The following is a 23825-nucleotide window of genomic DNA, read 5'->3' as shown; positions in this document are numbered from 1 at the left end:
GTTATGGGATCGAGCCCCACATCAGGCTTCTCTGCTAGAAGCCTGTTTCTTCCTCTCCCACTCCCCCTGCTTGTGTTCCCTCTCTCGCTGGCTGTCTCTCTCCGTCAAATAAATGAATAAATAAAATACAATAAAAAAAAAAAGAAAGAAAGAATAAGACAGCAAAGGAATCTAAAGCATGCTTCCAAGTGTAGCAAGGGATTTAATGAAGAAAAAAGTAGGTAAAGGGGAAACAATAAATTGAAAGGAACAGTGTATGAGAACAAAATTAAAATACTTTTTTATTATGTATTAATTTCAATTAAATTAGCTACCTAAAGTTTAATTTTAATATAAAAGAGGGCATTATCAATAATAAAAATTAAAATAGTTATTTTTATGCTTACAAGATTTTGGTAAATGCACAAGGATCCAATTATTCAGATATTATCAACTAGTAGAACATTGAGTATCTTAGGTCAATTCAGCAGAGGAGACATTTGCCAATACAATTCTTGGAGGTGTTTATATTTCATATTATCATTCAATAATAATGTCAAACAAGATAGTCATCTGAAGTTGAAACATTCACACAAGCTTGAATGATTTTAAGATAAATTATGTCAGTGCAGCTATTGATATATATTTTAATGTTTATGAATATTATAGTAAGCACCAGAATAAAGTATTCTACAGGTTATGTTAACCTATATTTTATAGATTTTAAATGATTTATGAAATGTGTACCTAAACTTAAAAGAATAAAAATATGAAATATAAAGGAGATAACATGAATACATTAAAATCTTTTGTTATTTATAATTGATCATATGCATAACAACTTTCGATAACATTTATATCTTTTAAAATATTGTCATGATTTCAGACCTTCAGAGGAATTTTACCTAAAACTTTCAGTAAGATTGCCAAGAAGATGGCTATATGCTTCCTAGCATGGGTCCTATGAAAATCAAATAAAAGAGATAAATGTAGCTGGTATGGCTTCCATTTTATTTTATTTTGATTTCAGAACATTGGGAAAATAACTTCCTTTAATTTTAACTAATTGTTTTCTTTTTTAAAAAGATTATTTATTTATTTATTTGAGAGAGAGAGAGCACGAGCAGAGGGGAGGCACAGACGGAGAGGGAGAAGCAGACTCCCTGCAGAGCAGGGAGCCTGATGTGGGACTAGATCCCAGGACCCTGGGATCATGACCTGAGCCTAAGGCAGATGCTTAACCAACTGAGCCGGGTGCCCTGATTAAGTAATTATTTTCAATAGCAATTATGCAGAAAAAAAAAATCACACAGTAGCCCTGACCTACTATTTTTGAAAAGGCTTGCTTGCAAGATTTGCTCTTGACTGGTGTCTGAAACCTTAGATTTCAAAGGGGTTCCCACCATTAACTAATACAAATGGCTCATTGTACCTAAAGCGTTTGTATAAACAATATGGCTTATGCTGAACACCTCCTTTCCTTCTGGGAGTCTTGAATGTTGGCACATGCTAAGCAGAGGCTGCCTATGTGATCAGACCTCCATAAAAACCCAGGGCACTGAATCTCTAATGAATCTCCTTGGTTGGCAACAATTCACATGCTTTGTCACATCTCACTGAAGAGGACATGAAGTATGCCCCGTGTGATTCCACTTGGAATGGAGCTTTGGGAAGCTTGTGCCTTGTTTCCTTGGGGCTTCACCCATTTCCCTTCCCTGACTGTGCACTGAATCCTTTTGCCATAACAAATCATAAACATTGGTATGACTATGTGCTGAGTCCTATGAGCCATCCCAGTAGAGCACTGAAGCTGGGGAGATAGTCTTGGGATATCCCACCACAGCATTCTAATTAGAATTGCTGGAGTGGTAGGTGAAGTTGAAGATATACCGTGCCTATGGGCTGGAAAATATAACACTGTTAACATTTCAATTCACCCCAAATTAACCTATAGATTTATTATAATCATATTCAAAATCCCTGTAGACTTTTTGTAGAAATTACAGAACTGATTCTAAAATTCACATGCAAATGCAATGGCCTAGAATAACCAAATGATTTTGAAAAAGAACAAAGTAATAATGTTACCAGATTTTAAGACTTACTACAAGGCTACAATAATTAAAACTGATTGGGACTTGTCTAAATATAGACAGATCAATGGGAAAAAAAAAAAAAAACAGACTCCAGAATTAGAACCACTCATACATAAATAACTAGTTTCTGCAAAGGCAGTAGACAACTTAATTGAGAAAGGATAGTCTTTGAAGAAATGGTGCTGATACAATGAGACACCCATGTGCAAGAACTTGTGTCTTAATCCATACCCAACACAATTTATAAAACTTACTCAAAATGGTAATTCAATGAAGAAACTTAACCTCTTTAACTAATGGTAGTGGAACAATGGGCTTTCTGATGGCAAAATGTTTAATTTAGACCCTGCCTCACACCTTATACAAAAATTAATTCAAAGTGAATCATAAACCTTAATGTAAAATGTAAAACTATAAAATATCTGGAGATAATCTGTGTGACCTTGGGTTTTACAATCACTTTCTAGGTATCTACTCATTATCGTAATCTATGTTTATACAGGAGATTGATTTTATCTGAAAATGTGATGACGAATACATTAATAATAACAGATTATCTAGTTCTAATTAATTCAACAAGTAAAAAACTGCTCGTTTTTAAAATTACAGATATACATTATGTATAATCACACTGCACAACAATTTCCATCAACAGAGCATCCCATGAAGCACAGTATACTCATAAATCAAATAGGCTACAACAGCAACCATCTAGTGCTCAATGCACCGGCTCTACATCATCAACACGGACTAATCCAGCAACAATGATGTTTAGGGAAAAGAGATGCTTGTACAGATATACATGGAGTAATTTGCAGTTTATATATATATTGACAGAACAATTTTGTGCAGGTGGAAATATAAAGATAGGATATATATGCACTATATAGAGCTATGTGTGGGAATGATAAATCCCAAAATCAGGATAGTGATCATATCTCTTCATAAGGGAGAAATGTGTCCATCACGACAAAGAGTTTGATTTTATTCATAATATTTTATTCCTTAAGCTAGAAGAAAGAGACACAGCTGCCCATTAAAGCAGTCTCAGTAACTTTAATCAGTTTGAAATGCTGTATAATAAATATGGTAAATCGTATGTCTCTTTGCACTTAACATTACACATGACTACAATTTGGAGAGGTTAAGTATGATGTAAGATTGACATCCTTGTTGGTTAGAACCTGAGTCAAGTTTTGGAAAGCAGACTTAGATGCCATTCTAGAGGAACATATTTGTGTCCAAATTGAGGGTAGTGGGTACAAAAGAGGACTTTCAGCTAAGATAGAGCAGGTCTAGTAAAATGCAAATATGGCCATAAGTCATTCCTTTCTTTAATCTTTGCCCTTTGGTAATACTCTTATACCATGGGAAATACCATGGACAAAGGAAAAATTAGAAAGCATAAGGCAAGCAGAGCTACGAGAAGCATTTCCCTTGTTGTGTTTGAGACCTTTCTACCACCATGTTATTCAGCCTGGGCAAGCCTGTTTCGTCAGTCTGATGCCCTGTTGGTAGATGGTTATATTGCTGATGGACAACTGAGCACCAATACATGATTGAGCTTTGTTCCAAAACACCAGAAAAAATTCTCAGCCAAGTCTAGCTAATTGGTAAGCCACAAACTTATAAACTAAATAAACGGTGGTTGTTTTAAGACATTAGATTTGGGGGCAAAAAGGTTGGGCTCAAGTGACTGTTATGCATCTAACTTCTAGAACACAAAATAATAAATGTGATGGGCTAATGAAAGAAAGATTACTCAAAATGGATCATAGTCCTAAATGTAAAAACTAAAAGTATAAATCTTCTATAAGAAAACAGAAATTTTTTGTGACATTAAGTTAAAGATTTCCTAGATAAAACATCAAAAACATAATCCACAAGAAGAAAATTGCTAAATTGGACTTTATAAAAATGACTGTAAGGGATAATATTAAAGGAGGAAAAAGATGAACCAGACTGGGGGAAAAAGTTTGCAAAATCTTAAGTCTGATAAAGTACTTGCGTCCAGAATACATAAAGAACTCTCACACTCAATAACAAGAAAAACAAATTTAATGGGCAAATGATCTAAACAGATGTTCCATAAAAGAAGATACATGGATGAAAAATGGTCAACATTATTAACGTTTAGGAGAATGGAAGCTAAAAGCACGATGAAATACCACTACACGTGCCTTAGCACTCCTGGTGGAAATGTGAAATGGTATATCCATTTTGGAAAACGGTTTTACAATTTCACCTCTCAAATGACTCAGCCATTTCACTCTAAGTATTAACCCAAGAAAAATAAAACAATATGTTGATATAAAGCCTAGTATATGAATGTTTATAGTAGATTTATTTTGTAATAGCCAAACACTGGAAACAACCCAAATGTTCATTAACAAGTGAGTGGATGAACAAATTGTAGTACAGTGGTTCCCTTCATCTGTAGGAGATATGTTCCAAGATCTCCAGGGGATGCCTGAAAGCATGGATAGTACTTAACCCTATATATACTGTTTTTTCCTATACATACATACCTATGATAAGTTTAATGTATAAACAAGGCACAGTAAGAGATTAACAAAATAATCAATAATAAATAGAACAGTTATAATCATATACTGTAATAAAGGTTGTGTGAATGTGGTCTCTCTCTTAAAATAATTTATTGTACTGTATTCCCCTTTCTTTATATGATGATGTAAGATGATAAAATGCCTATGTGATGAGATGAAGTGAGGTGAATGAGGTAGGCATTGTGACCTAACATGACCTTACTGCTGATCTTCTGACAATATGTCAGGAGGATCGTCTGCTTGGATAGCTGAAACTGTTGAAAATAGAACTGCAAATAAGGGGGGCTAAAATGAAATACTACTCGTAAAAAGGAAAGAACTATTGATATATGCAATATCATGGTTAAGTATGCTGAGTGCAAAATAATTATGCTGAGCAAAATAAACCAGACAAAAAATAAATAAATAAACCTTATGACCCAACTTAATTAAAATTCTTAAACATTTAGACAATTACGACATAAATCAGATCATCAGTACCTGAGTATCGAGTAGGGGCAAGAAGGGGCAACAAGATGGATAAGAAAAGTAGGAGATGAATATATTCATTACTCTGATTCTGGTAAGGGTTTTATGGGGGTATACATATGTCAAAAATTCAAATTGTACACCTTATATATATATATGCAATTTATTGTATATCAATTATTCATCAATAAAGCTTTTAAAAAGAATACTTAAATGTCAGCAAAGATGAGTTGGGCAGACTAGCACCTATATTTTCTGAGGGCTTTAATTCAAACTTCACTAAAAAAGCACAAAGATAGTATATTATAATTTAGAGAAATTGTGTGTTATGTGTTTTTCTTAGAGTTTACAATATATAGAACATATTATAGTTATGGCAATTTCATACATGCTATTACCACTGTACTTGATCAACATATTGTTAAAATAATCTTATAAATGTAAACCTAACACGTAAAATGGCGTGTGGGTGTGTGCGTATGTCAGTATCTTTACCTTCCCAGATCCACATTTGCAAAGTGATTCAGACATGTTAAGTCAGTGTAATAAGCCAGAGAATATGTAAGTTATTTGTTTGTAAAAACACATAGTCCAAATTCAAGTACTGGATCTAGCATTATATTTCATAATTTAGATCATAATTTATCAGGCACTTCTCCTTCCTTTTCTGTAAAAAAAAGGGAAAAGGAGAAAAATTTTTGAATTTTCACTGGTTATCTATAGACTAAATTTTTCAAGTTACTTATGGCAACTCTGGAGGCAAATTTGGAAGATATAATAAACATTGTTTGTTTCAAAGAGTTAAAATATTCTATTTTGTTCAACTTGAAATATATCCAATGAAAAGACCACTTGTAAAAGTCAGAAGGCATGAATGGAATATTAGTGAGTGTTGAGCTTGAGTGCACACAAATTGAGCCACCTCATGCATGATATTTTTCTTTATATATATAAACCTAGTGCGCTCTCTCTCTCTCTCTCTCTCTATATATATATATATATACCTAGCTATTTCTGTGACAGTCTTATATGGTAAAAAGGCAAAAATCTGCCAAATATTTGACTGAAAATTGAACCTAAAAAGAAGACATGAATACTGTTAATGAAAAAATAATAATTCTACACATTCACTCAAAGTTAATTTTTAAGGCATAATGTTCACAAACGGCTTTAGATATATGAACAAGGGAAGTCCACACATTTTCACTTTGGGTGCCATAGAAAGTTAGCTTGAAAATATCTGATACCTACATGAAACTTCGGATACCTAAGGAGCCTGTGACTATAGTAACAGAAAGCCCTGAGAAAATTTTCTTAAATAATAAGGAAATAGTTATAATCTCTTTTGACAAGTGCAGAGTAAGGTCGTCTCCAGAAAAAATTAATTGAAAGGCTCAACACATCATCAGAAAGCAACCATTTTCTCAAGTGCCTTGTTGTCTCCCTCACAGTTGCCATAGTTTCAAGCTTTGGATTTGGACAGGAAAACACCACTGAAAGGGAAAGTATTCCTTTCTGCATGTCTCTCTTGAACCAGTGCAGAAATCTTTACTAAGTTTCCCAGAAATCTTTCTTCCATGTTGCCTTGACAAAAATTGTATCACAAGACCATGCTTACCTCAATCATTATCAATAGGCTAAAACCCTAATATTTGACTTTGACCCTATATGAATTAGATTGATAGAATTAGAATTAACTTTGGGAATAGGAAGGGAATGCTTTTTGAACAGAGTACCTCCGAATGCGTGCTATGCGTATGTATAGTCTCACTGTAAGTAAATGCTAAAGCTACTGAGTACTCCCAAGATGTATCAGTAGATTTAAAGTGATTTTCCAGAAAAGAATAAACTTAAATTTATACCGTACTGGAATGAAAGTATGCAAAAGAGAATGGGGAGGAAAAAGTGAAGATTATAGAAGAATGTGAATTTATGCTATTGTATTTTTAATGGAAAAGTGGGTTACCAACTGGGCTGTATAACCATATTTTATCTATAAAATCAGTTACATTAAAAAAAGAATGCATTTTAGTAGATAGGTACAAAAATTGCCTATAAAATCCATAGTGTAAATTATAAATTATCTATCTATCCATCGATCCATCATCTATTTATCTCTATCATCAATGGAAAGAAAGAAATAATATCATTACCCCACTAGAATTGAAACAAAATTAAAAATTAATATGTAAGTACATAGAAATTTTTTAAAAATAAACTTTTTTCTTAAAATACTTTAAATTTACAGAAAACTTGTACAGATAGTACTGAGGCTTCTCATATAATATATACCCATTTCCCTAGTTATAAGCATTTTACATTAGTATGATACATATGTTTAATTAATGAATTAATTAATTATTTAATTAATAAATAATTAAATAATTAAAATTTAATTATTATATTTAACAGTATTTAATTGATAAATACTGTTCTATAATTATTAATTAAATCCATACTTTACTCTCATTTACTTAGAGTTTTTATCTATTGACCTTTTCCTGTTTCAGGATCCCATGCAGGATACCATAGTTCATTTAGTCATTTTGTCTCCTTAGGATCCTCTGGTTGTGACAATTTCTCAGACTTTCCTTGCTTTTGATGACTGACAATTTTGAGGAGTTCTGGTTAAGTATTTTGTAGGATGTCCCTCAATTGGGATTCCTCTAATAATGATTACACTGGGATATGGGTTTTGGTCTCAGCACATCATATCAAGAGTACATACTGATGTGGGAAACAAAGGCAAAAGAAAAATTTTTAGATTTCCTTACTACCTATAGCCCATTGACAAGTCCTTGAAACAGGCAGAGTGACCTTCCTCTAGGAACTCAACTGCCTTGATGTTGACACATTGCTAAGGGCAAAAGGCAATCCTAGCCTCACCTTCCCACCTGCAAGATTCTGTAAGCCCACTTTAACATATAAAAATTCTTCTGGAAACTTCCTTTATCTCCACCCCCCCCCAAGATACTTTTGGCAATCATCCCCCAAGCATATGGCCCACTGATATACATCTGAAGGGTCTCATGACTAAGGTTTTATTATATGGTACTAAATGACCCTTTCCCAACAACAGCTAGCCCCCTCAAGGTCCTGAAAACTTTGCTTCCAGAATTCCTTAGAGACTTAAGCTATTCCTAACCCCCTCCCAACTTGAAAGTATATAATGGGCCACTCTTCATGACCCCAGTACTGCTCTTTCTGCCCACGGGTCCTGTCCCCGTGCTTTAATAAAATCACCTTTTTGCACCAAAGAAGTCTCAAGAATTCTTTCTGGCCATTAGCTCCTAACCCTAACGTCTTTCCTACATCCCATACTCTCAACATGATTTATCAATGTTGATGTTAACTTTGATCACTAGAGGCCGCTTTTAGGCAACCAACTTGAACAATGGAAACTGAGTTACAGGGTCCACTGTGACCTCAGGGCTGAATACAAATAGGCCCATTAGGTGACACCCCTCAAAATATCCATAAACCCTAGGTAAACAATAAGTTACTTATACCCAGACACGTACCAAAAAGAAAATTTCCATATGTTCCCATACCTCCTCACCTTTCCTTTCTTAACTTAAAATCCCCCACCACTGCCTCCAGGCAGTCTCCCTTGCAGTCCTGCCCTCTGCTCCCTTAAAGTGTATTCAGTTAACTTCTTTTTCTTTTTTTTTAATTCTTCTTATTATTATTCAATAAACTTCTATCTCCTTTGTTCTGTGTTGGGTGAATTCTTTCACCACCTGTGCCTCTGGCCTCCACACAATCAGGTTTCCCCACAGTAGAGGTAGTGTTTGTCAGGTTTCTCCACTGTAAAATTACCCTTTTATCTCCTTTTCCATACTGTGCTTTCTGGAAGGAGGTCCCTATGCACAGCCACACTTAAGGAATGGGGCGTTATGCTCTATTTCCTTGAGTGCAGATTAATTATATAAATGATGTGGAATTCTGCATGAGAGATTTGTATATTCTTGGTTATTTATTTACTTAAAATTTATTTATATCAACTAATTCCTACATTTTTTTGAGTGTTTCAAAAAAAGGCAGGAGAGTTAAGAAAATTTTGGTTTACATCATTTTATTATTTTTAGTAGGCTTACAAGTTTTCTTAACAGTTACCAAAAGAAAGTGATTTTTACTGCACTTGGGACTTTTGCTATCATCGAATTATTCCTTATTCTAATATTACCACCAGGCTCCCTGGTCCCTCTTTCGACCTCTCATTGGGAAGAAAATCTCATTGCAAATCAGTTTTAGAAAACAGAATGACAAGCTATGCCTGGAAAATTCTATCACCTTAGAGTTTATTAATAAGCAATGTCTTACATGGATTCCAGCCATAAGAAAAGCATGGTTTATGTTTTTTGAGCACTACATATATCTCAGAGTTAAAGGGCTCACTGTTAGAAAAGTCAGGGAAATATCTATGCAAGGACCAGTGAAAAGGTAGTTGTAATAATAAAGGCCATCATTTTTGTAATTCTACCTGCACACCTTTTTCTTTAAAAAGTCCAATGGGTATCAGGTCAGTACTAAAAATTTCAGTAGTTCTCATTTACCTAAATTGTTTTAAATCTAGTTTTCTCACATATCTATCATTTGGAAAGAAAAGAAATTGTTTGCTGAGAATAATCTTGACTTTTTCTGAACATTCCTTGACCCACATTCATACACAGGTGTTTAACCGACTTGACTTTAACCATAGAGTAGACCCCTTATTTTCAGTATATCATAGCTTATAACTCTGTCCTTAATAAAGCACATAGATTTTTTTTTTTTACTCCCAGTACTTGCTATAGTGTTTAGTGTAGCACAGGCTGTCACTCAATACTCAAGGAAATTTTGGTTGTGAGAAAAATAAAAAATAAAAAGGATCAACTCATGGTTATACAAGTTATCCAAACTTCTACTGTAAGTAACATAATTTGTCAACTCGTAGATCAAACATACCACAAATATGCTCATTTGGCCATTTCAGAATTTGATATTTTAGGAACATGTTCTTTGGAGTTCAGTAACACCAATCTCTCTCTAGAGAGAGAGAGAGCAGAGGGGGAGGGTGGGCGGAGGGGCAGAGGCAGAGGGAGACAGAGAATCTTAAGGAGGCTCCACAGGTGGCACGGAGCCCAACCTCATGACCCTGAGACCATGACCTGAGCAGAAATCAAGAGTCCGGAGCTTAACAGACTAAGCCACCCAGGCATCCCAATACCAATCTCTTTAAATTAAAGGTACTTTCAACCCAACTGAGTTTTATCCCTGGATTTTAATATTTTATTGTTTGATGCATGAAATTATTAGTAATCTGTGTGTCCGGGCAATATCATTTGAATTTGAATTAGCCAACAGAAGAAATAGATCTATAATTCATTATTATATCCACTTTTGGCATATTAGTGAGGATATCTGAAGTACATCATACAGTGTTTTACAAGTACTCAAGTATTCAAAAATATTCTTCTCAGATTTCAATATTAGAAATCTGTTTATATTGAGCAAAATCCTTGCTTTTATTTTATAACTGATTATGCTTCTTTCTTTACCTTGATGCCTGAGAAGCTAAAACAAATTGGTGTGTAATTTCTATGAATACAAAGAGAATCTTAAGACTCTTATAGTGTAAATCATACCAGGGGTGTTGTGGATTTGAATGTGAACGCCTCTTTCAGGTCTTTTTTACTTGAATTTCAAAGCCTTATACATCATAGATACTTCGGCACAAAATTAAGACCAAAGCAGTCTTGTGGCTTCTGTAAATGACTTTTTATATTTGTTCTTCCTTTATTGTTCTACTTCAGTCAGTAAAACAGAGGAGAGATTGAAAGGGGTAAGTAAAAGAAAATACACCTTCTCACTGGACAGATTTTACAGTAACATTGTGGAGAAGTATGTTCTTATAGAACTAGGTTGAATTGAAGTTATCTACAAAGTTGCTCCATCTTGGGATGCTTAAAATTTTTATGCACTAACTTGGGATGGCTGTGACATGGAAATAAAAAAGGCTACGGTTTTGATATGTTATCATCTGGCAATCTGCCCAGGTTGAGAGTTCTACCATCCCACCTGTGCAGGACGCCGTAGTACCCACTTCCTCTGTACTCCCAGGCTTCTGAGTTGCCAGATGTTTTTACATTTGTTTGCTTAACAGATAATTTTCTTTGGAGCACTATCTTGGCTCTCAAAATATGCTTAATATATTATCTTACTCCCTTTCTGCCAACATTTAGATCATTTTCAGAGATTTACCACTTTCATTTTCTGACTATAAGCATTATATTTTTCTTGAAATCTTCACATCTAACAGCCCATAATCATAATCAATATTTCTTAGCCTCAAAATAGTTACAAAGTGTTATTGGAGGAATATACAGTTAACTCTCTAATACACGTCAAAACAGTACCCTATACATTATTGATACCTTATTTCCCTCTCTTAATGTATTTTACTTTGATGCCATTTTGAACGTGGGACCCATTTTGTGACATGGCAAATTTAAATTAAATACATAAAAAATGAGGTTAGTGCTTCAGGTCCTAAATATATTTTCTTTCACTTAACTTGATAAGTAAAATAATAATTTGTCAAAAATTTTAAAATGTCCTATTAAAATGCCCATTTATCAGAAAGTAGACTATATAGTCCAGGAAAACACATCAAAATAATTAATGACAGGGGCGTCCGGGTGGCTCAGTCATTAAGCGTCTGCCTTCAGCCCAGGGCCTGATCCCACGTTCTGGGATCGAGCCCCACGCCGGTCTCCCTGCTCCCGTGGAAGCCAGCTTCTTCCTCTCCCACTCCCCCTGCTTGTGTTCCCTCTCTCACTGGCTGTCTCTCTCTCTGTGTCAAATAAATAAATAAAATATTTAAAAAAATTAATGACATATAATGCAAAGTATTATTTACAATTTGCAGACATGAGTGAATCAGAAATGAAAATGTTATATGTTAAAGTGATTTTTACAATTCTTCTCACAAGACTGAACTTCCATTACTCGTCTAGATTTTCTTTATTAATATTTTATTCTGCAGTATCCCTCTAATCCCCCCCCCCCCCACTCCCCACCACACACACACACACACATCCAAACATTTCTCCAGAGAAGAAGAAAAGACTGGACGAGCCTATCAGACTCTCAGGAATGTCAGTCATTTAGTGGAGTATTTTCTGTGGCGGAGGAGTACGAGAGTACTACAATACGGATATAATGTGTCTAAGAAAGCTTAAGCACACAGTCTAAAGGAGTCTGAGATCAAGGTATTCCTTTAGGATGTCTTGAGCATACCATAACTTCTGGTTAAAATGTCTTCCCTGTTGGGTAGCTCTTACCATCCTTTATCTGAGGTAGACAAAACATTTAAAATCAAAGTTCTTAGAGTTCTCTTTATGAATTTCCTGTTTCCAACATGAAGGGGAAGTCTCTCCTGAACGAAGGTGGCAAACCAGGCAAAATGGTGATTTCTGGAAGTCTTCAGAGGGGGGCAGTGACTGGATTGTTTTATTTGCTTGTTTTTGCTTGTTTATTGTTTTAGTTGTTTTTTCCACCACATACTATCTGCAGAAAGAATCACCTCTATCAAATTTTAAATGCAAAGTATTGAGAAATAGTCAAAACACAACTAAGGTAGTATTTTTAAAGATATGTATTGTTCAAAAATACAGCTGGTGCTTCAGAAACAAGTTGGTGCTACATTTTTCCCAACTGCACGATAAAGCTGAATGTTATGAGAAGTAACACAGATGTGTGTAAAACATCCAGAAAATGTTAAATGTTAAACATGTAGTGTTTCTTATAATTCTTCTTATTTACATAAAAATAACAAAATAAAATTAGACTTAAATTTGCAAGGTTATGAAATTGTCAATGTCCAAGCCTGAGGACGATCAGTGCTATAGTGCTATGATCGATCTCAAACAACTCTCCGTTTGTAGCATCTACATACTTTCCTCAGGTTATTCATGATTTTGTGGAAAAGGAAGTTAATTGTAAGAAAAAAAATATATTTGATGGCAGTTGGTACCAGGAAAATGGAAGGTGGTAATAACATAAGTACACATAAGCAGCATTCCCTCTCATATTAATTGGACGGAAGGTTGAATAACTTCAGATCTAGCAGAAAGGACATTGAAATGCCATTGGGAAAACTGGTCATGCTTTCCTATCCATGGAATTTTCTTGCCCTCTATATCAAGGTATTTTCATTTTTGTAACTGACAATAAGATTTGACTAGTTGCCCATCTCAGAATATTACTGTGTGGAATGAGATAAGATATGTTAAAATAATGAATGTAATACGTGATAAAACATAATTAAAATACATAAGGCAAAAATTACAAATAGGCGGTTTAAAAAATGTATCACTAAAAACGTATACCAAATTATACATACAAATTAGCATTCATACTATAATACTAACACATATAATAAATCAGATTCAGAATTAATAAATGTTGACAAAGTGATGATTCCCTCCCCAGTTTTGTCTCTAGTTTCATTTTTTATAATGGATTGTGAAAAGGATTTGATGGAACTTATAAAAACATCCATTACAAATAATCATCATAATTGAGTGCTTACAACATGCTAAGCATTATGCTAAACCCACATAATTTCATTAGTTCGTTTACTCAGGCATTATTATTTTCCTTTCTTAGAGATGAGTAATATTAAGACTCTATAAAGCTAAGTAAGTTGACCAAGATCTCTAAGTGTAAAATGGGGGAGAACAAGGGATATAATCAAAATACTTGAGAAGTAAGAAATAAGTACATGCCAATTAGAATAAATGCCCAACAATCTGAATGAATACCGGGCTGACACATCTCAGTGAGTTTTGGTTGAATATTAGTCCTGGTGAAGGCCAAAGAAAACCCCACATGTTTCTGATGTGAAATTCTACATACTGCCCAGCAAGTACAACAAAATCAAGTGTGCAGATATTTTGGGATTAAAGTGAAGATAAAGTACGCTGAGAAAATAGTCAAATATAAGATTCATGCACAAAAATACACACATCCCATAGAGCCACAGGATTCAGCACCTGCCTTCCTAGGATCCGAAGCAAAACGTGGGACTCAAAGGACATGTAAACAGGTTCCCTATCCAATTCCTCGTACCCAAAGGAAAATGTAAACAATTAAAAGATTTTGAGTAACAATAAAATAAAATCCAAGCAGATTTTTTAAGAAAACAAAGTTTATTATAAGATGAGAACTGGGAGATTTTCCTTACTTGGGCACCCAGAAAGTAAATATGAATTACAGGGCAGAGGAGATATAACCTTTCCTCTACCACTAGTAAATATTAAGTTTCACATATCAATTTCTTTTTTAATTTGTCTATGAAATCCCATAGCATGAAGCCAAGATGCAGTTCAGTAACAATAACAAAATGTTATAAAATATTCAGAAAATATACCTAATTTTTATTATCTATTTTGATACAATAATTTCTCCCAAATTAGTTTATATTATTCATTGTTATACACACACACACGCAAATAAAGGTTCTTGGGATAATGGAAAGGTAGAAGTAGGCTGGCAATACATAGTTGATTTATTTTTATTTTTATTATTTTTACTTTTTTTTTTTTACTGAATATATAGATTATTTCAGCATCCTGTGGAAATTACTAAATCAACATATTTAATTAATGGGTAATAATAATAGATAAAGCCAGTCTTTAAAGACTCAATTTCTTAAGTTGAGAACAGAGATTTTCCATCTAGTAAAAGTTCTAACTTTAAAACTAATATTCTGCTAATGTGCTTGCATAATTCATACCACTTGAATTAAACCAGTAATAAAAATGAAACAATAATTTACTTTTAATTACAATAAAAAATTCTGAGGGGAATTTAGAATATTCACTCCAGGCTGACTATATTGATGTATACTTTTTTAATATTAAAGCAGAACATTAAACATCTCGGCTCCTGTGTGTGTGTATTTATTTCGTTCAAATGTTTGGCAGTAAGCAGAAGCTATCTTAACTTTTGTTAGCATGTACCAAGACTTTAATTAACTTCAGTGGCACACAAACCTTTTTTTTTTTTTTTTTAATAAGGAAGTTAACTCTTCAGTATGATTAAAGGTTTGCCATTTGGCAGTTTAATTTCCTACCTCTCTTCTTAATACCACTGCTAGATGGACAGCTTCTTTTATTTAAAGCGTGTCCTTATCAGTTCTCTACAGGACCTGACACTTTGCTAGTAACCCTGAAATCCCATCTCCCACATTTGTTAGAACTCTATTTCCTTATGCATCAATGAACACAGTATATTTTCAAGTATGCCCGGATAGGAGGGACTATGTAAAAGATAAACAGAAGGAAATTTCTATCAACCTGAAAGCAACATTAAAATATAGTGAGCTCCAGATAATCCTTTTCAAATATATTACATTTCCTCTTTTATTTTCACAATGTGATCATCAATTTTTGTCCAGAACTGAAATAGTGAAATATATATATATATATATATATATATATATATATATATATATGATGCTAAATCCACAAAATTTTATTAGTTCATTTATTTAGGCATTATTATTTTCCTTTCTTAGAGTTGAGTAGTATATATATATATGTATATATATATGAATACAAATAAATATATATATGTGCATGTGTGTGTGGTGTGTGTATGTATATCTTCATATATTTATTTACATACACACACAACCAATGTAATAGCCTTCAAAATTTGCTTTATACCATTCTCTAATGAAGAAATATTAGACTGCATCTATCAAATGTATGTTCATACCAAAAGAAGTCAACAAAAGTTAGTTATTTTATACCCTAAACTCTGAAGTCCCTTAAAGGTAGAAGATGTGTGTAATGAAGTATATTGTCTGCCAGAGCCCATCACTGGGCATAGCACATAGTAGGCATCTAGTAAAACTGGAAAGGCATTCAGTGCATTTACAGGACAAGGACTATTAGATATTAATGTGCTGAGATTGTTAGGCACCATTGCCTTGTGCGGGGAACTGGCAGTAAGACTGGAAGAAGTGTGACCCAAACCTACAGTAAGGCACTATATAGCAATATGGTTGTCCATATAAGCTACCCAAACTACTCTGAGGGCAAAATAGTCACAAGCCACTCCACGGAACTCCACCATAACTGGTAACTTTACAAAAGGACATTGATTCGGTAGAGAAAATGCCATTAAATGTGTGTTCTGATGTTTCATTCTCGTAACAGATTCCGTGTCTTACTATTGATCTTTGTCAGGTTACCTTATTTCTTTGATGGGCTGCCTGAAGAACTTCAGAAGTTGTTAAATGATGGGGGAAAAAAAAAACCTGTCCCCTCATATTAATTCAAAAGAGACCAACAAAGTTCTGATTTGTCTTGGATGATTTTGTCAGTGCTTATTTGAAATATCAAATATGTAATTCTTAAAAAAAATAGTTTTGGTGCCTCTGGTTTGCACCACATACTTAGCCATAAGAAAAATGTTCGTCTATAAAATTTATAACATAAGGGATGGAATTTCTATAGTTCTATGCATCTCTAACTTTCTAAGTAATATGAAAGTAGAATGATGAGAAACTGTAAATATATATATATATATATATATATTTTTTTTTTTTTTTTCTCTGAGTCTATGCTTCTGAGTATGTTCTATAGAATTACTCCAGAAAAGCCTTGACTTCATGATTCAAATCGCAGGCTTTACTACAGATTCAACCAATACTATCTCAGGTCTCTTTTCTAGATGAGTAAAATTACAGAACAGAGGCTCCATTATATGTAGGAAAATATTCAAAAAGCTGTTTTTAAGTATTTGACACTATACAACTGAGAATGTCATAAAGCGGAGAGTGGTACATAGATCTTACTGCTTTTGAAAACAAAAGTAAAGAGCTTTTTCACTATGCCCTGTTCTAATAATTTTATTCATTACCTAATTTGTTTAAAGGTTTATGTTATATTAACCTGTATGCACCCAGTCTTAATTTGTATTTTATCCTCTAGTTCCTAGTGTGACTCTCTTCATGCAATGTGTTTAAATATTGTTAGCTGAATTATGGTTTGATTTTTGAAAAACTAATACACGTCTTATAATTATGTATCCTTTGGATTATAACTAAGAATTCAGACTTTAAATGTAAAGCACCAATTATAAAAGGGTACCATTTTATAACATGCACTACTCATTCTGCACCTTTTGCTGTCTATGAATAGCTAAGATCATACTCAGATTTCTTGGTTAAAAACCATAAAGAAAATCCAATGAAAAGTTTTAAAAAGAAATTTTGAACTACTTAAACAGCTAATTAAGAATTTAGAAAATTGATAAGAACCTCATATTAGATATACAATTATTTCTAACATCAGTGTAAACTTTCATTTCCTTTCCACTCCTGAGCTATGACAATGTGTGAAAAAAAAAATTGACCTAATGGTGCCTTTTAAGTAAAGAAGCTAATTTTGATACTGTAATAATTAGACATCATTTTTATTGCTGTATCTTAATCCTTTATGCTTGTAAAACCATTTCATTTTGTTAAAGCAAAGACTTTACTGCTTTTCTAAAGAAAACCATCTTACATATTGCTAGTATTAACCTCTTTATTATTATGTTTTTCCTTTAAAAATATTCATATTCCCTTTGAGCTGTTACCACCACTGCAGCCACCTCCTGGGTCCCCAGATCACTCTTCCTAATCTATAAATACTTGCCTTCATTCTTACTGAAGTTCTACCAGGCCCCTGGTCCCACTTTTTCTTACTCTAATTTGCTACAGTAGGAGAAAAGAGAGGTAGACAGGGAGGATGTCACCCATGACTTACCATGTGCAAATTTTACTACCTGAAATTCTTTAAGGGATAATTCCTTGTTCTTCAAATCAAAGATTATTAAACCCTATAATCACTGAAGCTTATCTTAGTCAAAAATTTATTGCAAGCTACTTCACCCTTTCATTCTTCTCCTTAATTTCTACATTAATGACATAAATTAGCTACATATGGTTCTTTCAAACCTTACAGACTTTCCAGATCTCATGGAAATTTTTATCTTTAAATCATTTTAAATCGATCTTATGTATCTCTACTGAACACTTTACTTCTACAGCTAATAGTTAACTATCAATTCTTTATAGAGTGGATCCTCCTTAATTTCTCCAAAGCCACTCAAACCTCAAAATTTAGGGAAATATTACCAAATAGCTGACCCTTTATGTGTCTTTACTGCTCATTCATTTTTTCTCTCTTCTGTTATGAATTTTTTTAGCCTACTAACAAGAAAAGTCTCAGAGTACCTACATGGACACATATGCAGATAAGTCCTATTATTCCCTTTCTGTCATTGATCATAACTTATCTCTTCTATCGTTATATTTTGTTATATCAAAAGACAAGGTATTTTATCTTATGCCCCCAATTCTCCCAATATTAGCTTGTAAATTATTTGCTCATCTAATATTTCTATAAACTAACAATGAGAAATTTATCAACCACCAGGGAGCTATGGTTGTTGTACCAAAGGCCAAAGTAGCAGTGGCAATTGAAAGGCAACTTTGTATCCTGTCTGCCCTCCCTAAAGCTGAGCAAATCTGGGTCATTACGTTCAGCAGGGAGCTTTGAAACACCTTTCAACTTTGTGCTGGATGATGATGAGTGTCTTCTGACCTAGTTTTAAACAAAAGAAATGCAAAGTTGCCAGGCCATGGAGACTGTAAGGGTTGGATTTATACCCTTCTGTTGCTAGAAAGATCCCTAAAATGTAAGCTTCATGATTCTTCCCTTTCAAGGAAACAATAAACTGGTTATGTTTGCTCTCTCTTGGCTCCGAGGCCAAAGATCCTTTATGTTACAATTTTAGGTTGTAATCAGATTGAAATTGACTAACATGGTTTTAATGGTCCTTCAGTTTGACTAAGAAATAAACAGGCTACTTCCCGAACTTTAGATCTTTGTTCTCCCTTTTCTCAGAGCATTTACTTCAGAAAACTTGTAATTATAATTCTTTCTCTACCCCTTTGAGATGTAAGTAATATTTAAAGCCTTTTTGCCAGTTTTACAACCCAGGAATCTTGTTCTCAAGGACCTGGAAGCATTCTCTTTGAAATGTCAGCTTCAAGGACGAGAGTACCCCTAACTCTCAGTTTTTGTGGGAGTATAGAAGTATAATTTGAGTGGGTGCCTTGCTCTAAATTGTAAAGCTACATTATGTCACAAAGACAGGAAAAAGTTTACTTTTCCTTTAGGTAAAGCCAAACGGCAAACACAGATGGTCTGTGTTCTCTCATCCTAGCACTTAAAAATCTCTCCCTCCCTTTGTTTCAGCAGAAATAAATAAAGACTGAATTTTGTCTCTCTCCCCTATTGCAACAGCCTTGAATACATACTTGTTTACTCCCTTACCTTTGTTCAGCGCAATATTTGCTTGGACAAAATATAATTTAAAGATACCTGAGGCAGGGGCTCTGAAGTGGCTCAGTTGGTTGAGTGCCCGACCCTTGATTTTGGCTCAAGTCATGATCTCAGGGTTGTGAGATCCAGCTCCTTAGGGCTCCATGCTCACTGGGGAGTCAGCCTGAAATTCTCCCTCTCTCTCTGCCCCTCCTCCCTGCACGGGAACTCACACTGCGTGTGCACATGCTCTCGCTCTCTTTAAAATAAATAAATAAATCTTTTTTAAAAAATTAAGAAATTAAAAAAAAAAAAAACTGAGACTGGGAGATGTGTACGTCTGTCCATTACATTGCTACTTTGAGATTCAGCACCCAGAGCGCAAGCAGTTTTCTTTACAAAGAGGCTTCGTTTACTGATTAAATGTTACATTAGCAAACTCCCCTCTATGAGAAGCCAAACCCTCCCTCAGAAAGGCAGATTCCCACTAGTCCCATAGCCTTTTAATTCTACTTCACAACACCATCTCTTGTTTCCCAGTAACCAGATATGCCGCAAAAACATAGCTCCTTAAACCAGGGTCCTGCTGCTTTGATAATCAGGCCCTAGCCTATCTTTTTTCCTATTTCATACCATCATTGAGAGTTCAGGCAAAATGAGCCACGTGCCATTTTGAAAAGAAAAAAAAAAAAAAAAAAAAAAAAAATATATATATATATATATATATATATATATATATATGTAACTTCAATTCATACTATCTACCTTTGCTTCTATCACAAGATTTTATCATAATGTCTCCCCTTACCACAATAATTTTGAAAATTATTAAAATGTTTTAAATGAATGTGAGCCCTGATAATGTTTAGAACAGCGGTTTTATGCCTTCTAATTCTCTTAATGTGTCACATTATATCAGTATTTATTCCCTCATCTAATTCTTTTCCACTTGGACCATGAGCTTCTGGAAGGCTAAGACATCTTATTCATGAGTTTATTCTCCAGAGACACAGCTGATACTTGTACACTAAGAAACATTCAACAAATGTTTGCTAAATTGGCAAACTTATTTGAATGCACTAAATATAACATAGTGCAAAGGCCATTAGAAAATGTCAACATAGTAGATCAGGAAGAAAAAGCCTCAAAAAGTAGTCATTTCCATAACTCTAAGTATCTTCATTGTTCTTTTCAGCTAAGTTTGTTAAGTCCACATTAAATGTTCTGTGAAGATTTCAATATTAAAGTGATACATTTTAAGGAGAAAAGAGTTATTTCAACCCATACTTTCCTAAAGGAAAGAATATAAGAGTCTATTTCCCTTCCTAGGGACATTAAAAAATTCTTATTTTTTAATGGACATTAAAAAATTCTTATTTGATAATTAATAACATCTTTGGTCGTCTCCCAAGCTCATTCCATTGACTATTTATTTTTATAAGCTTATTAAGAACTTGTAGAAGAGAATAGGGTATATGTTACATATATACATTTGTGACTCCGTGACAAATGAAAAGGTAGTCTGATTTTTCCCTGTTAGATAATCATTCAACTGAGTAAGTAAAAGATACAAATTAAGTACTTTTTAAGCTTTAAATTTTATATTCAAATTCTAAAATTCACAAGACATCAACAAAGCTATAATTCTTTTACTGTACCTGTATATGCAAATTGGACAAGGTCCCAGAGGGCATTGGGGTCTATGCCTTCCATCTTGATCTCCTCTTGCTTGGCTTCACAAACGTCACTTGTAAACATGGCAGCAAAATAGTCGGAGACTGAGCTCAGAACAAGCCTGAAAGAGTCATAAATACTTTACATAAATGTAAAGTAGCAAATGCTAAGTGTCAATAAGAATGCAGCACAGCGGCACCTGGGTGGCTCAGTCAGTTTAGCGTCTGACTCTTGGTTTCTGCTCAGGTCATGATCTCAGGGTCATGAGATGGAGCCCTGTGTCAGCTCTACACTCAGTGTGGAGTCTGCTTAAGACTCTCTGTGCCCCTCCCACCCTGCTCTCTCTCTCTCTCTCTGTCTAAAATAAATAAATAAATCTTAAAAAAAAAAAAAGAATGCAGTATAGAGGTACTGTATCTATCTACCTATCATCTATGTATTTTTGTATCCATCTATCATCTATCTATCAATCTGTTTATTACCTTATAGATTGTACTTTTCAAAACTGAGTTAGGAAATTTTGTTCCACCTTTGGTCACAGAACATTCTCCTATGATTTTAAATACATATTTTTTTCTCTCACATTTAGTTCTCCCATCCTTTTGGATAGGAATCCGATTTTATTTCTGTCTATATACTCACTTTTTACCACACTATCTACTAAAGACTCTGATTATCTCCCACTGAATTAATGGTGCATCTATATTAAGAATTTGAGTCCTGAATCTAAACTTACCTGTCTCTGAGATTCTTATTGGTTTTTGCTTATTTGCCTCTTCTTGTGACAATATAATATTCGTTTTAATATTGTGAATCTAAATATGTCTTTATAACCATATGAGGCAAGTCCTCCATCTTTTTTTTTTGTTTTAACTATTAGTGAAGTTTTATTCTTCATACAAAGTTTAAAGTAAGTTTGTTAAGTTCTTCGAATAAGTTAAATGGAATTTTAATTAAAGATGCACTGAATTTCTGATTTTATTTTTGGTGATTGTTGGTATATTTATAATATAAAATCATCTAACACAAAAGTACAAAATATTTCTCTATGTATTCAGCATATCCTGTCTGCTTTCTATTCAAATTTTGAAGTTTTCCCTAAAATTGGCTTGTATATTTTTGGTTGATTTCTTCATACTTTACAGTTTTGTTGGCATTATGTGCAGTAACTTCTTAAAAAATTATATTTTTTGTTGGTTTTTTGGTTTAAAATTCATTAGTTGAAACTATCATAAATCCATGTTTTATCTGGCACACTTACTGAATTATCTTACTAGTTCTTTGGACTCTGCTATTTTTTTTTTTTTCCTAGGTAGATGATTATATCACCTGCAAATAATCTCATTTTGCTTTACTATTTATTTTCTATAACTCTTTTTCTTTTTATTTTCTTAAAACCTCATCCAGGACTTCCAGTGTTCCAGTGTTGAACAGTCACTGTGCCAGGGGGGGAGAAAATTTGTGTTTTTCTCTATCTTCAAAGGAACACATCTGAAGATTCTCCTTTTAGTAAGATATTTGCTGATTGTATTGGTATGTAACCTTTACCATGTCAGAAAGACCCCTTTAATTTCTAGCTTTGCTAACCACTGTTAAAATATATGGGTGTTAAAATTCATAAAAGGCCTTTTATCTCAATCAAAATTATCTTTAGGATTTTCTATTTATAATCACAAGAGAGATGAACCTATAATTTTCTTTTGTTGTATTTTCTTTTCTGACTTTTGAATTAATATATAGCTTCATAAAATGAGGTGGCATCTTCAACTCTTTTTAATTTTGTATAATGACTTAAAGAAAAAAGCAATTAATTTTTCCCTTAAGGTGTTCCAGAACTAACCTGAAAAAATATCTTGGTTTGACTATTTTGAGAAAAGGTGACATGATCTCATTTTAATTATTTAATAAACTACATGGCTTATTTTTGTGCTCTATTTCTTCATTATCAACTTTTGCATTTCACATTTTAAAAATTTATCAATTTTATCTCCATTCTAAAATTTATTGATATATATTAATTTAGATAAAATTATGTTTAGCTTTAATTCTACATATGTATATTCTCTATTTGTTCTTTTGGGTGAATCTTTTCATTGTCTTTTTTAAAAAAGTCTCATTCCTTAACATTATAACTACATCTTTTTTGCATATAGATTAATGTATTTCTTTAAGTGGTTGTTCTTGAGTAAGGATCAGAATATTTCTTTTTCGGGGCGCCTGGGTGGCACAGCAGTTAAGCGTCTGCCTTCGGCTCAGGGCGTGATCCCGGTGTTGTGGGATTGAGCCCCACATCAGGCTCCTCTGCTATGAGCCTGCTTCTTCCTCTCCCACTCCCCCTGCTTGTGTTCCCTCTCTCGCTGGCTGTCTCTATCTCTGTCGAATAAATAAATAAAATCTTAAAAAAAAAAAAAAAAAAAGAATATTTCTTTTTCTGTAAAGAGGCAGATATTACATATTATATATGCCTAAAATATGTGTATATATATATATATATATAGTCTGTCATATACTTCCCTTTCAAAAAAAAAGTTCAATTGATTAAAAATGCAAAAATAACTTTTAGCTCATGATCTATACAAAATAAGCCACACACCAGATTTTGCCCCTGCACAGAAGTTTGCTGATTCCATCTAGAGATAACAATATTGATCTTTAACTAGTAAGAGTATCAT

General features: G+C 33.6%; 1 protein-coding gene across 2 annotated transcripts in view; it reads right to left on the bottom strand.

Moving 5' to 3' along the window:
- The window catches only part of KLHL1 (kelch like family member 1), a 340926-nt gene that overhangs the window by 198330 nt on the left and 118771 nt on the right, over positions 1 to 23825 (bottom strand). For both annotated transcript variants that reach the window (XM_026493388.4, XM_026493389.4), the window contains one exon: positions 21138 to 21274. In XM_026493388.4, the coding sequence (XP_026349173.2) occupies positions 21138 to 21274 (137 nt within the window). The remainder of the gene's footprint in view (positions 1 to 21137; positions 21275 to 23825) is intronic.

Source organism: Ursus arctos, unplaced genomic scaffold (assembly GCF_023065955.2).
Source record: "Ursus arctos isolate Adak ecotype North America unplaced genomic scaffold, UrsArc2.0 scaffold_10, whole genome shotgun sequence".
Classification (NCBI taxonomy): Eukaryota; Metazoa; Chordata; class Mammalia; order Carnivora; family Ursidae; genus Ursus; species Ursus arctos.
The sequence above is the reverse complement of the archived record's forward strand: the minus strand, read 5'-3'. Positions and strand labels throughout refer to the sequence as shown.